The sequence below is a fragment of the Euprymna scolopes genome, chromosome 41, assembly GCF_053919585.1.
Source record: "Euprymna scolopes isolate OS-2025 chromosome 41, ASM5391958v1, whole genome shotgun sequence".
Classification (NCBI taxonomy): domain Eukaryota; kingdom Metazoa; phylum Mollusca; class Cephalopoda; order Sepiida; family Sepiolidae; genus Euprymna; species Euprymna scolopes.
Window position 1 is genome coordinate 40,686,862 of NC_136522.1, and position 14,701 is coordinate 40,701,562.

Genomic DNA, 14,701 nt, shown 5'->3' on the forward strand with positions numbered 1-14,701 from the left:
AGCTCCAAACCCTTTCTCATCGTCCAATGCTGCATTTCTGTGCCTGTTTTACAAGTATTTCAATGGAGTGTGCTCTGATGAAATCATTGTATTGGACTCCTCGACGTACATACACGCGATAAACCGGTGACGATATATCTTGTTTAAGTGACCGTGAAAAAAATTATTAATCTCTTTAAATCCCTAAATGTTCATGCAACGGAGAGTTAATTCGCTGCACCTTAACAATGAACAGACAGTATATATATATATATATATATATATATATATATATATATATATATATATATATATATATGAACTTCGATTAAGCTTTTACTTTGTAAAAATACATAGCCGAATACAAATGTACAAACATACAAACTCATGAGCAGTATAGTATATAATTACTGGTATGAATAAATTATAAATATAATGTATATTTTTTTTATAAAAGTCAAGTGCAAGCGCAGGGCCTGCAATATTATTGGTACAAATTATATAAATATATAGAAAATAACGAAAAAATAGACAAAAATTTTTAAAATGCGCTAAGATGCAATTTTTTTTTACGTTGACTAACTTTACACAAAACATTTTTGCTGCTAACATGAACGTGCTATTTGATGCCGAAAATATCCATGTAATTATCTCATTTGAAAATCCGTAATTTCTGTCGAAAGTTTTATGCAGACATACATACATTTAAACAGAAGGTGAGATTTATATTATAGATTAATCTAAATGATAAAGTGGCAATTTCGGTGATTAAAAACACTATAAAAATCTACAACGCGAAGGAATTTTTCGGTCATCAACACTGATTTCGCAATATCGACAGCACATTCTTGTATTACTTTTGATTGGCCAGTCACAATTGAAAAGAAACTAGTATTCGATCTCTTCTACAGAACACGGGGGAGTTTGTTAAAAACTGATTTTATGTCTTCGACCGACTAGTTTTTGAAGTAATGATTTTCAATTTAAGTAAATTCCAAACATAAGAAAAATGTTTAATAAAGATTTACCTGGAACAAAGATAACTTTAACTCTTTTTGCTTTAACACAGAAATAATTTTCTTCTTCCGACTGTACACTAGTTTGAGACGAAAATGTTCGTGGTCTTTTACTGCTACAACAAGACCTGAAATATAGGAAAGTACAATAAACATTAGCCATATATAGACGTATATAGACACATATAGACATATGGACACATATAGACATATATATACATCTATCTATCTATCTATCTCTCTCTCACACACACACTATCTCTCTCTCTCTCTCTCTCTCTCTCTATATATATATATATATATATATATATATATATATATATATACATATATATATGGAAAAATATGCGCATGAAAAGTAATATTCTTAAGATTTTATTAAACCTGGAAAAGTAAAGGACAAGAAATTCAACATGGAAAAGTAAAGAACAAGATATTCTAGTAAAGTAAAAAATAAGAATTTTTTAGACATAAAATATTGCAGCTAAAAATAAAATTTGAATATTGATAAATATTTTATTTATTATTTGCATATGTTGTTGTTTATTGTTGAGTTAGAAAGGGTGTCAGTAACTGGATTGAACTTATTTCCCCCATATTATTTGAATATATTTATGTAGTGAAAATTGTTTGAACAAAATTAATTCATTAGTTAGTTAGTTAGTTAGTTAGTAGATGGAATTAATAATTTTATAATTTACATAAAAATGAATCAAATGATCCTAATTATGATATAAGAAAATTATTATTTTTTATGTAAATTATAAAATTATTAATTCCATCTACTAACTAACTAACTAATGAATTAATTTTCCCTTTTTTATTATTTACTCTTCTTTAATGACCACCATTATTTCATAGTCAGCCCTATTTTTCCTTTTTTATTATTTACTCTTATTTAATGACCACCATTATTTCATAGTCAGCCCTATTTTCCCTTGTTTATTATCTTCTCTTCTTTAATGACCACCATTATTTCATAGTCAGCCCTATATTCCCTTGTTTATTATCTTCTCTTCTTTAATGACCACCATTATTTCATAGTCAGCCCTATTTTCCCTTGTTTATTATCTTCTCTTCTTTAATGACCACCATTATTTCATAGTCAGCCCTATTTTTCCTTTTTATTTACTTTCTCTTCTTTAATGACCACCATTATTTCATAGTCAGCCCTATTTTCCCTTTTTTATTATTTACTCTTCTTTAATGACCACCATTATTTCATAGTCAGCCCTATTTTTCCTTTTTTATTATTTCCTCTTCTTTAATGACCACCATTATTTCAGAGTCAGCCCTATTTTTCCTTTTTATTTACTTTCTCTTCTTTAATGACCACCATTATTTCATAGTCAGCCCTATTTTTCCTTTTTTATTATTTCCTCTTCTTTAATGACCACCATTATTTCATAGTCAGCCCTATTTTTCCTTTTTATTTACTTTCTCTTCTTTAATGACCACCATTATTTCATAGTCAGCCCTATTTTTCCTTTTTATTTACTTTCTCTTCTTAAATGACCACCATTATTTCATAGTCAGCCCTATTTTCCCTTTTTTATTATTTACTCTTCTTTAATGACCACCATTATTTCATAGTCAGCCCTATTTTTCCTTTTTTATTATTTCCTCTTCTTTAATGACCACCATTATTTCATAGTCAGCCCTATTTTTCCTTTTTTATTTACTTTCTCTTCTTTAATGACCACCATTATTTCATAGTCAGCCCTATTTTTCCTTTTTATTTACTTTCTCTTCTTTAATGACCACCATTATTTCATAGTCAGCCCTATTTTCCCTTTTTTATTATTTACTCTTCTTTAATAACCACCATTATTTCATAGTCAGCCCTATTTTTCCTTTTTTATTATTTCCTCTTCTTTAATGACAACCATTATTTCAGAGTCAGCCCTATTTTTCCTTTTTATTTACTTTCTCTTCTTTAATGACCACCATTATTTCATAGTCAGCCCTATTTTTCCTTTTTTATTATTTCCTCTTCTTTAATGACCACCATTATTTCATAGTCAGCCCTATTTTCCCCTTTTTATTTACTTTCTCTTCTTTAATGACCACCATTATTTCATAGTCAGCCCTATTTTTCCTTTTTATTTACTTTCTCTTCTTAAATGACCACCATTATTTCATAGTCAGCCCTATTTTCCCTTTTTTATTATTTACTCTTCTTTAATGACCACCATTATTTCATAGTCAGCCCTATTTTTCCTTTTTTATTATTTCCTCTTCTTTAATGACCACCATTATTTCATAGTCAGCCCTATTTTCCCTTTTTTATTATTTACTCTTCTTTAATAACCACCAGTATTTCATAGTCAGCCCTATTTTCCCTTGTTTATTATCTTCTCTTCTTTAGTGACCACCATTATTTCATAGTCAGCCCTATTTTCCCTTTTTTATTATTTACTCTTCTTTAATAACCACCAGTATTTCATAGTCAGCCCTATTTTCCCTTGTTTATTATCTTCTCTTCTTTAATGACCACCATTATTTCATAGTCAGCCCTATTTTCCCTTTTTTATTATTTACTCTTCTTTAATAACCACCATTATTTCATAGTAAGCCCTATTTTTCCTTGTTTATTATCTTCTCTTCTTTAATGACCACCATTATTTCATAGTCAGCCCTATTTTCCCTTTTTTATTATTTACTCTTCTTTAATAACCACCATTATTTCATAGTAAGCCCTATTTTTCCTTGTTTATTATCTTCTCTTCTTTAATGACCACCATTATTTCATAGTCAGCCCTATTTTCCCTTTTTTATTATTTACTCTTCTTTAATAACCACCATTATTTCATAGTAAGCCCTATTTTTCCTTTTCTATTATTTCCTCTTCTTTAATGACCACCATTATTTCATAGTCAGCCCTATTTTTCCCTTTTTTATTATTTTCTCTTCTTTAATGACCACCATTATTTCATAGTCAGCCCTATTTTTCCCTTTTTTATTATTTTCTCTTCTTTAATGACCACCATTATTTGATAGTCAGCCCTACTTTTCCCTTTTTTATTATATTCTCTTCTTTAATAACCACCATTATTTCATAGTCAGCCCTATTTTTCTTTTTTATTATTTTCTCTTCTTTAATGACCACCATTATTTCATAGTCAGCCCCCTTTTGCCTTGTTTATTATTTTCTCTTCTTTAATGACAACTATTATTTTATAGTCAGCCCTATTTTTCTTTTTTTATGATTTTCTCCTCTTTAATGATCACAATTATTTCATAGTCAGCCCTATTTTTCTTTTTTATTATTTTCTCTTCTTTAATAACAACCATTATTTCATAGTCAGCCCTATTTTTCTTTTTTATTATTTTCTCTTCTTTAATGACCACCATTATTTAATAGCCAGCCCTATTTTACCCTTTTTTATTATTTTCTCTTCTTTAATAACCACCATTATTTCATAGTCAGCCCTATTTTTCTTTTGTATTATTTTCTCTTATTTAATGACCACCATTATTTCATAGTCAGCCCTATTTTTCTTTTTTATTATTTTCTCTTTTTAATAACCACCATTATTACATAGTCAGCCCTATTTTTCTTTTTTATTATTTTCTCTTCTTTAATAACCACCATTATTTAATAGTCAGCCCTATTTTTCTTTTTTTATGATTTTCTCTTCTTTAATGACCACCATTATTTCATAGTCAACCCTATTTTTCTTTTTTATGATTTTCTCTTCTTTAATAACCACCATTATTTCATAGTCAGCCCTATTTTTCTTTTTTATTATTTTCTCTTCTTTAATAACCACCATTATTACATAGTCAGCCCTATTTTTCTTTTTTATTATTTTCTCTTCTTTAATAACCACCATTATGTAATAGTCAGCCCTATTTTTCTTTTTTTATGATTTTCTCTTATTTAATGACCACCATTATTTCATAGTCAGCTCTATTTTTCTTTTTTATTATTTTCTCTTCTTTAATAACCACCATTATTTCATAGTCAGCCCTATTTTTCTTTTTTATTATTTTCTCTTCTTTAATGACCACCATTATTTCATAGTCAGCCATATATTTCCCTTTTTTATTATTTTCTCTTTTATATGACCACCATTATTTCATAGTCGGCCCTATTTGTCTTTTTTATTATTTTCTCTTCTTTAATGACCACCATTATTTCATAGTCAGCCTTATTTTTCCCTTTTTTATTATTTTCTCTTCTTTAATAACCACCATTATTTCATAGTCAGCCCTATTTTTCTTTTTTTATTATTTTCTCTTCTTTAATAACCACCATTATTTCATAGTACGCCCTATATTTCCCTTTTTTATTATTTTCTCTTCTTTAATGACAACCATTATTTCATAGTCAGCCCTATTTTTCCCTTTTTTATTATTTTCTCTTCTTTAATAACCACCATTATTTCATAGTCGGCCCTGTTTTTCCCTTTTTTATTATTTTCTCTTCTTTAATAACCACCATTATTTCATAGTCAGCCCTATTTTTCTTTTTTTATTATTTTCTCTTCTTTAATAACCACAATTATTTCATAGTCAGCCCTATATTTCCCTTTTTTATTATTTTCTCTTCTTAAATGACAACCATTATTTCATAGTCAGCCGTATTTTTCCCTTTTTTATTATTTTCTCTTCTTTAATAACCACCATTATTTCATAGTCAGCCCTATTTTTCTTTTTTATTATTTTCTCTTCTTTAATGACCACCATTATTTCATAGTCAGCCTTATTTTTCCCTTTTTTATTATTTTCTCTTCTTTAATAACCACCATTATTTCATAGTCAGCCCTATTTTTCTTTTTTTATTATTTTCTCTTCTTTAATAACCACCATTATTTAATAGTACGCCCGATATTTCCCTGTTTTATTATTTTCTCTTCTTAAATGATAACCATTATTTCATAGTCAGCCCTATTTTTCCCTTTTTTATTATTTTCTCTTCTTTAATAACCACCATTTTTTCATAGTCAGCCCTATTTTCCTTTTTTTATGATTTTCTCTTCTTTAATGCCTACCATTATTTCATAGTTAGCCCTATTTTTACTTTTTTATTATTTTCTCTTCTTTAATGACCACCATTATTTCATAGTCAGCCCTATTTTTCTTTTTTTATGAATTTCTCTTCTTTAATGACACCCATTATTTCATAGTCAGACCTATTTTTCTTTTTTATTATTTTCTCTTCTTTAATGACCACCATTATTTCATAGTCAGCCCTATTTTTCTTTTTTATTATTTTCGCTTATTTAAAAACCACCATTATTACATAGTCAGCCCTATTTTTCTTTTTTATGATTTTCTCTTCTTTAAAAACCACCATTATTTACTAGTCAGCCCTATTTTTCTTTTTTTATGATTTTCTCTTCTTTAATGACCACCATTATTTCATAGTCAGCCCTATTTTTCTTTTTTATTATTTTCTCTTCTTTAATAACCACCATTATTTCATAGTCAGCCCTATTTTTCTTTTTTATTATTTTCTCGTCTTTAATGACCACCATTATTTCATAGTCAGCCATATGTGTCCCTTTTTTATTATTTTCTCTTCTTTAATGACCACCATAATTTCATAGTCAGCCCTATTTTTCTTTTTTTATTATTTTCTCTTCTTTAATGACCACCATTATTACATAGTCAGCCCTTTTTTTCTTTTTTATTATTTTCTCTCCTTTAATAACCACCATTATTTAATAGTCAGCCCTATTTTTCTTTTTTTATTATTTTCTCTTCTTTAATGACCACCATTATTTGATAGTCAGCCCTATTTTTCTTTTTTATTATTTTCTCTTCTTTAATAACCACCATAATTTCATAGTCAGCCCTATTTTTCTTTTTTATTATTTTCTCTTCTTTAATGACCACCATTATTTCATAGTCAGCCTTATTTTCCCCTTTGTTATTATTTTCTCTTCTTTAATAACAACCATTATTTCATAGTCAGCCCTATTTTTCTTTTTTATTATTTTCTCTTCTTTAATGACCACCATTATTTCATAGTCAGCCTTATTTTCCCCTTTTTTATTATTTTCTCTTCTTTAATAACCACCATTATTTCATAGTCAGACCTATTTTTCTTTATTTATTATTTTCTCTTCTTTAATAACCACCATTATTTCATAGTACGCCCTATATTTCCGTTTTTTATTATTTTCTCGTCTTAAATGACAACCATTATTTCATAGTCAGCCCTATTTTTCCCTTTTTTATTATTTTCTCTTCTTTAATAACCACCATTATATCAGAGTCAGCCCTATTTTTCTTTTTTTATGATTTTCTATTCTTTAATAACCACCATTATTTCATAGTCAGCCCTATTTTTCCCTTTTTTATTATTTTCTCTTCTTTAATAACCACCATTATTTCATAGTCAGCCCTATTTTTCTTTTTTTATGATTTTCTCTTCTTTAATGACCTCCATTATTTCATAGTCAGCCCTATTTTTACCTTTTTTATTATTTTCTCTTCTTTAATAACCACCATTATTTCAAAGTACACCCTGTATTTCCCTTTTTTATTATTTTCTCTTCTTTAATGACAACCATTATTTCATAGTCAGCCCTATTTTCTTTTTTATTATTTTCTCTTCTTTAATGACCACCATTATTTCATAGTCAGCCCTTTTTTTCTTTTTTATTATTTTCTCTTCTTTAATGACCACCATTATTTCATAGTCAGCCCTATTTTTCTTTTTTATTGTTTTCTCTTCTTTAATAACCTCCATTATTTCATAGTACGCCCTATATTTCCCTTTTTTATTATTTTCTCTTCTTAAATGATAACCATTATTTCATAGTCAGCCCTATTTTTCCCTTTTTTATTATTTTCTCTTCTTTAATAACAACCATTATTTCATAGTCAGCCCTATTTTTCTTTTTTTATGATTTTCTCTTCTTTAATGCCTACCATTATTTCATAGTCAGCCCTATTTTTACTTTTTTATTATTTTCTCTACTTTAATGACCACCATTATTTCATAGTCAGCCCTATTTTTCTGTTTTTATGATTTTCTCTTCTTTAATGACACCCATTATTTCATAGTCAGCCCTATTTTTCTTTTTTATTATTTTCTCTTCTTTAATGACCACTATTATTTCATAGTCAGCCCTATTTTTCTTTTTTATTATTTTCTCTTCTTTAATGACCACCAATGTTTCATAGTCAGCCCTATTTTTCTTTTTTTATGGTTTTCTCTTCTTTAATGACCACCATTATTTCATAGTCAGCCCTATTTTTCTTTTTTATTATTTTCTCTTCTTTAATAACCACCATTATTTCATAGTCAGCCCTATTTTTCTTTTTTATTATTTTCTCGTCTGTAATGACCACCATTATTTCATAGTCAGCCATATATTTCCCTTTTTTATTATTTTCTCTTCTTTAATGACCACCATAATTTTATAGTCAGCCCTATTTTTCTTTTTTATTATTTTCTCTGCTTTAATGACCACCATTATTTCATAGTCAGCCTTATTTTTCCCTTTTTTATTATTTTCTCTTCTTTAATAACCACCATTATTTCATAGTCAGACCTATTTTTCTTTATTTATTATTTTCTCTTCTTTAATAACCACCATTATTTCATAGTACGCCCTATATTTCCGTTTTTTATTATTTTCTCGTCTTAAATGACAACCATTATTTCATAGTCAGCCCTATTTTTCCCTTTTTTATGATTTCCTCTTCTTTAATGACCACCATTATTTCATAGTCAGCCCTATTTTTCTTTTTTATTATTTTCTCTTCTTTAATAACCACCATTATTTCATAGTCAGCCCTATTTTTCTTTTTTTATGATTTTCTCTTCTTTAATGCCTACCATTATTTCATAGTCAGCCCTATTTTTCCCTTTTTTATTATTTGCTCTTCTTTAATCACCACCATTATTTCATAGTCAGCCCTATTTTTCTTTTTTTATGATTTTCTCTTCTTTAAGGACACCCATTATTTCATAGTCAGCCCTATTTTTCTTTTTATTATTTTCTCTTCTATAATGACCACCATTATTTCATAGTCAGCCCTATTTTTCCCTTTTTTATTATTTTCTCTTCTTTAATAACCACCCTTATTTCATAGTCTGCCCTATTTTTCCCTTTTTTATTATTTTCTCTTCTTTAATAACCACCATTATTTCATAGTAAGCCCTATTTTTCTTTTTTTATGATTTTCTCTTCTTTAATGACCACCATTATTTCATAGTCAGCCCTATTTTTACCTTTTTTATTATTTTCTCTTCTTTAATAACCACCATTATTTCAAAGTACGCCCTGTATTTCCCTTTTTTATTATTTTCTCTTCTTTAATGACAACCATTATTTCATAGTCAGCCCTTTTTTCTTTTTTATTATTTTCTCTTCTTTAATGACCACCATTATTTCATAGTCAGCCCTTTTTTTACTTTTTTATTATTTTCTCTTCTTTAATGACCACCATTATTTCATAGTCAGCCCTATTTTTCTTTTTTTATTATTTTCTCTTCTTTAATAACCTCCATTATTTCATAGTACGCCCTATATTTCCCTTTTTTATTATTTTCTCTTCTTAAATGATAACCATTATTTAATAGTCAGCCCTATTTTTCCCTTTTTTATTATTTTCTCTTCTTTAATAACCACCATTATTTCATAGTCAGCCCTATTTTTCTTTTTTTATGATTTTCTCTTCTTTAATGCCTACCATTATTTCATAGTCAGCCCTATTTTTACTTTTTTATTATTTTCTCTACTTTAATGACCACCATTATTTCATAGTCAGCCCTATTTTTCTTTTTTTATGATTTTCTCTTCTTTAATGACCACCATTATTTCATAGTCAGCCCTATTTTTCTTTTTTATTATTTTCTCTTCTTTAATAACCACCATTATTTCATAGTCAGCCCTATTTTTCTTTTTTATTATTTTCTCGTCTTTAATGACCACCATTATTTCATAGTCAGCCATATATTTCCCTTTTTTATTATTTTCTCTTCTTTAATGACCACCATAATTTCATAGTCAGCCCTATTTTTCTTTTTTATTATTTTCTCTGCTTTAATGACCACCATTATTTCATAGTCAGCCTTATTTTTCCCTTTTTTATTATTTTCTCTTCTTTAATAACCACCATTATTTCATAGTCAGACCTATTTTTCTTTATTTATTATTTTCTCTTCTTTAATAACCACCATTATTTCATAGTACGCCCTATATTTCCGTTTTTTATTATTTTCTCGTCTTAAATGACAACCATTATTTCATAGTCAGCCCTATTTTTCCCTTTTTTATGATTTCCTCTTCTTTAATGACCACCATTATTTCATAGTCAGCCCTATTTTTCTTTTTTATTATTTTCTCTTCTTTAATAACCACCATTATTTCATAGTCAGCCCTATTTTTCTTTTTTTATGATTTTCTATTCTTTAATAACCACCATTATTTCATAGTCAGCTCTATTTTTCCCTTTTTTATTATTTTCTCTTCTTTAATAACCACCATTATTTCATAGTCGGCCATATTTTTCTTTTTTTATGATTTTCTCTTCTTTAATGACCACCATTATTTCATCGTCAGCCCTATTTTTCCCTTTTTTATTATTTTCTCTGCTTTAATAACCACAATATTTCAAAGTACGCCCTGTATTTCTCTTTTTTATTATTTTCTCTTCTTTAATTACAACCATTATTTCATAGTCAGCCCTATTTTCTTTTTTATTATTTTCTCTTCTTTAATGACCACAATTATTTCATAGTCAGCCCTTTTTTTCTTTTTTATTATTTTCTCTTCTTTAATGACCACCATTATTTCATAGTCAGCCCTATTTTTCTTTTTTTATTATTTTCTCTTCTTTAATAACCACCATTATTTCATAGTACGCCCTATATTTCCCTTTTTTATTATTTTCTCTTCTTAAATTATAACCATTATTTCATAGTCGGCCCTATTTTTCCCTTTTTTATTATTTTCTCTTCTTTAATAACCACCATTATTTCATAGTCAGCCCTATTTTTCTTTTTTTATGATTTTCTCTTCTTTAATGCCTACCATTATTTCATAGTCAGCCCTATTTTTACTTTTTTATTTTTTTCTCTACTTTAATGACCACCATTATTTCATAGTCAGCCCTATTTTTCTTTTTTTATGATTTTCTCTTCTTTAATGACACCCATTATTTCATAGTCAGCCCTATTTTTCTTTTTTATTATTTTCTCTTCTTTAATGACCACCATTATTTCATAGTCAGCCCTATTTTTCTTTTTTATTATTTTCTCTTCTTTAATGACCACCATTATTTCATAGTCAGCCCTATTTTTCTTTTTTGATGATTTTCTCTTCTTTAATGACCACCATTATTTCATAGTCAGCCCTATTTTTCTATTGTATTATTTTCTGTTCTTTAATAACCACCATTATTTCATAGTCAGCCCTATTTTTCTTTTTTTTTTATTGTCTCTTCTTTAATGACAACCATTATTTCATAGTCAGCCCTATTTTTCCCTTTTTTAATGTTTTCTCTTCTTTAATAACCACCATTATTTCATAGTCAGCCCTATTTTTCCCTTTTTTAATGTTTTCTCTTCTTTAATGACAACCATGATTTTATAGTCAGCCCTATTTTTCCCTTTTTTAATGTTTTCTCTTCTTAAATGACCACCATTATTTCATAGTCAGCCCTATATTTCCCTTTTTTATTATTTTCTCTCCTTTAATGACACCCATTATTTCATAGTCAGCCCTATTTTTCCCTTTTTTATAATTTTCTCTTCTTTAATAACCACCATTATATCAGACTCAGCCCTATTTTTCTTTTTTTATGATTTTCTATTCTTTAATAACCACCATTATTTCATAGTCAGCCCTATTTTTCCCTTTTTTATTATTTTCTCTTCTTTAATAACCACCATTATTTCATAGTCATCCATATATTTCTTTTTTTATGATTTTCTCTTCTTTAATGACCACCATTATTTCATCGTCAGCCCTATTTTTCCCTTTTTTATTATTTTCTCTGCTTTAATAACCACAATATTTCAAAGTACGCCCTGTATTTCTCTTTTTTATTATTTTCTCTTCTTTAATGACAACCATTATTTCATAGTCAGCCCTATTTTCTTTTTTATTATTTTCTCTTCTTTAATGACCACCATTATTTCATAGTCAGCCCTTTTTTTCTTTTTTATTATTTTCTCTTCTTTAATGACCACCATTATTTCATAGTCAGCCCTATTTTTCTTTTTTTATTATTTTCTCTTCTTTAATAACCACCATTATTTAATAGTACGCCCTATATTTCCCTTTTTTATTATTTTCTCTTCTTAAATGATAACCATTATTTCATAGTCGGCCCTATTTTTCCCTTTTTTATTATTTTCTCTTCTTTAATAACCACCATTATTTCATAGTCAGCCCTATTTTTCTTTTTTTATGATTTTCTCTTCTTTAATGCCTACCATTATTTCATAGTCAGCCCTATTTTTACTTTTTTATTTTTTTCTCTACTTTAATGACCACCATTATTTCATAGTCAGCCCTATTTTTCTTTTTTTATGATTTTCTCTTCTTTAATGACACCCATTATTTCATAGTCAGCCCTATTTTTCTTTTTTATTATTTTCTCTTCTTTAATGACCACCATTATTTCATAGTCAGCCCTATTTTTCTTTTTTATTATTTTCTCTTCTTTAATGACCACCATTATTTCATAGTCAGCCCTATTTTTCTTTTTTGATGATTTTCTCTTCTTTAATGACCACCATTATTTCATAGTCAGCCCTATTTTTCTATTGTATTATTTTCTGTTCTTTAATAACCACCATTATTTCATAGTCAGCCCTATTTTTCTTTTTTTTTATTGTCTCTTCTTTAATGACAACCATTATTTCATAGTCAGCCCTATTTTTCCCTTTTTTAATGTTTTCTCTTCTTTAATAACCACCATTATTTCATAGTCAGCCCTATTTTTCCCTTTTTTAATGTTTTCTCTTCTTTAATGACAACCATTATTTTATAGTCAGCCCTATTTTTCCCTTTTTTAATGTTTTCTCTTCTTAAATGTCCACCATTATTTCATAGTCAGCACTATATTTCCCTTTTTTATTATTTTCTCTCCTTTAATGACACCCATTATTTCATAGTCAGCCCTATTTTTCCCTTTTTTATTATTTTCTCTTCTTTAATAACCACCATTATATCAGAGTCAGCCCTATTTTTCTTTTTTTATGATTTTCTATTCTTTAATAACCACCATTATTTCATAGTCAGCCCTATTTTTTCCCTTTTTTATTATTTTCTCTTCTTTAATAACCACCATTATTTCATAGTCGGCCATAATTTTCTTTTTTTATGATTTTCTCTTCTTTAATGACCACCATTATTTCATCGTCAGCCCTATTTTTCCCTTTTTTATTATTTTCTCTGCTTTAATAACCACAATATTTCAAAGTACGCCCTGTATTTCTCTTTTTTATTATTTTCTCTTCTTTAATGACAACCATTATTTCATAGTCAGCCCTATGTTCTTTTTTATTATTTTCTCTTCTTTAATGACCACCATTATTTCATAGTCAGCCCTTTTTTTCTTTTTTATTATTTTCTCTTCTTTAATGACCACCATTATTTCATAGTCAGCCCTATTTTTCTTTTTTTATTATTTTCTCTTCTTTAATAACCACCATTATTTCATAGTACGCCCTATATTTCCCTTTTTTATTATTTTCTCTTCTTAAATGATAACCATTATTTCATAGTCGGCCCTATTTTTCCCTTTTTTATTATTTTCTCTTCTTTAATAACCACCATTATTTCATAGTCAGCCCTATTTTTCTTTTTTTATGATTTTCTCTTCTTTAATGCCTACCATTATTTCATAGTCAGCCCTATTTTTACTTTTTTATTTTTTTCTCTACTTTAATGACCACCATTATTTCATAGTCAGCCCTATTTTTCTTTTTTTATGATTTTCTCTTCTTTAATGACACCCATTATTTCATAGTCAGCCCTGTTTTTCCTTTTTTATTATTTTCTCTTCTTTTATGACCACCATTATTTCATAGTCAGCCCTATTTTTCTTTTTTATAATTTTCTCTTCTTTAATGACCACCATTATTTCATAGTCAGCCCTATTTTTCTTTTTTGATGATTTTCTCTTCTTTAATGACCACCATTATTTCATAGTCAGCCCTATTTTTCTATTGTATTATTTTCTGTTCTTTAATAACCACCATTATTTCATAGTCAGCCCTATTTTTCTTTTTTTTTATTGTCTCTTCTTTAATGACAACCATTATTTCATAGTCAGCCCTATTTTTCCCTTTTTTAATGTTTTCTCTTCTTTAATAACCACCATTATTTCATAGTCAGCCCTATTTTTCCCTTTTTTAATGTTTTCTCTTCTTTAATGACAACCATTATTTTATAGTCAGCCCTATTTTTCCCTTTTTTAATGTTTTCTCTTCTTAAATGACCACCATTATTTCATAGTCAGCCCTATATTTCCCTTTTTTATTATTTTCTCTCCTTTAATGACACCCATTATTTCATAGTCAGCCCTATTTTTCCCTTTTTTATTATTTTCTCTTCTTTAATAACCACCATTATATCAGAGTCAGCCCTATTTTTCTTTTTTTATGATTTTCTATTCTTTAATAACCACCATTATTTCATAGTCAGCCCTATTTTTCCCTTTTTTATTATTTTCTCTTCTTTAATAACCACCATTATTTCATAGTCAGCCCTATTTTTCTTTTTTTATGA

General features: G+C 27.5%; 1 protein-coding gene across 4 annotated transcripts in view; it reads right to left on the reverse strand.

Moving 5' to 3' along the window:
* Window positions 1-14,701, reverse strand: part of LOC145266480 (uncharacterized) — a 788,679-nt gene that overhangs the window by 289,960 nt on the left and 484,018 nt on the right. For all 4 annotated transcript variants that reach the window (XM_080122199.1, XM_080122198.1, XM_080122196.1 and 1 more), the window contains exon 7: window positions 1,008-1,123. In XM_080122199.1, coding sequence (XP_079978325.1) covers window positions 1,008-1,123 — 116 coding nt within the window. The remainder of the gene's footprint in view (window positions 1-1,007; window positions 1,124-14,701) is intronic.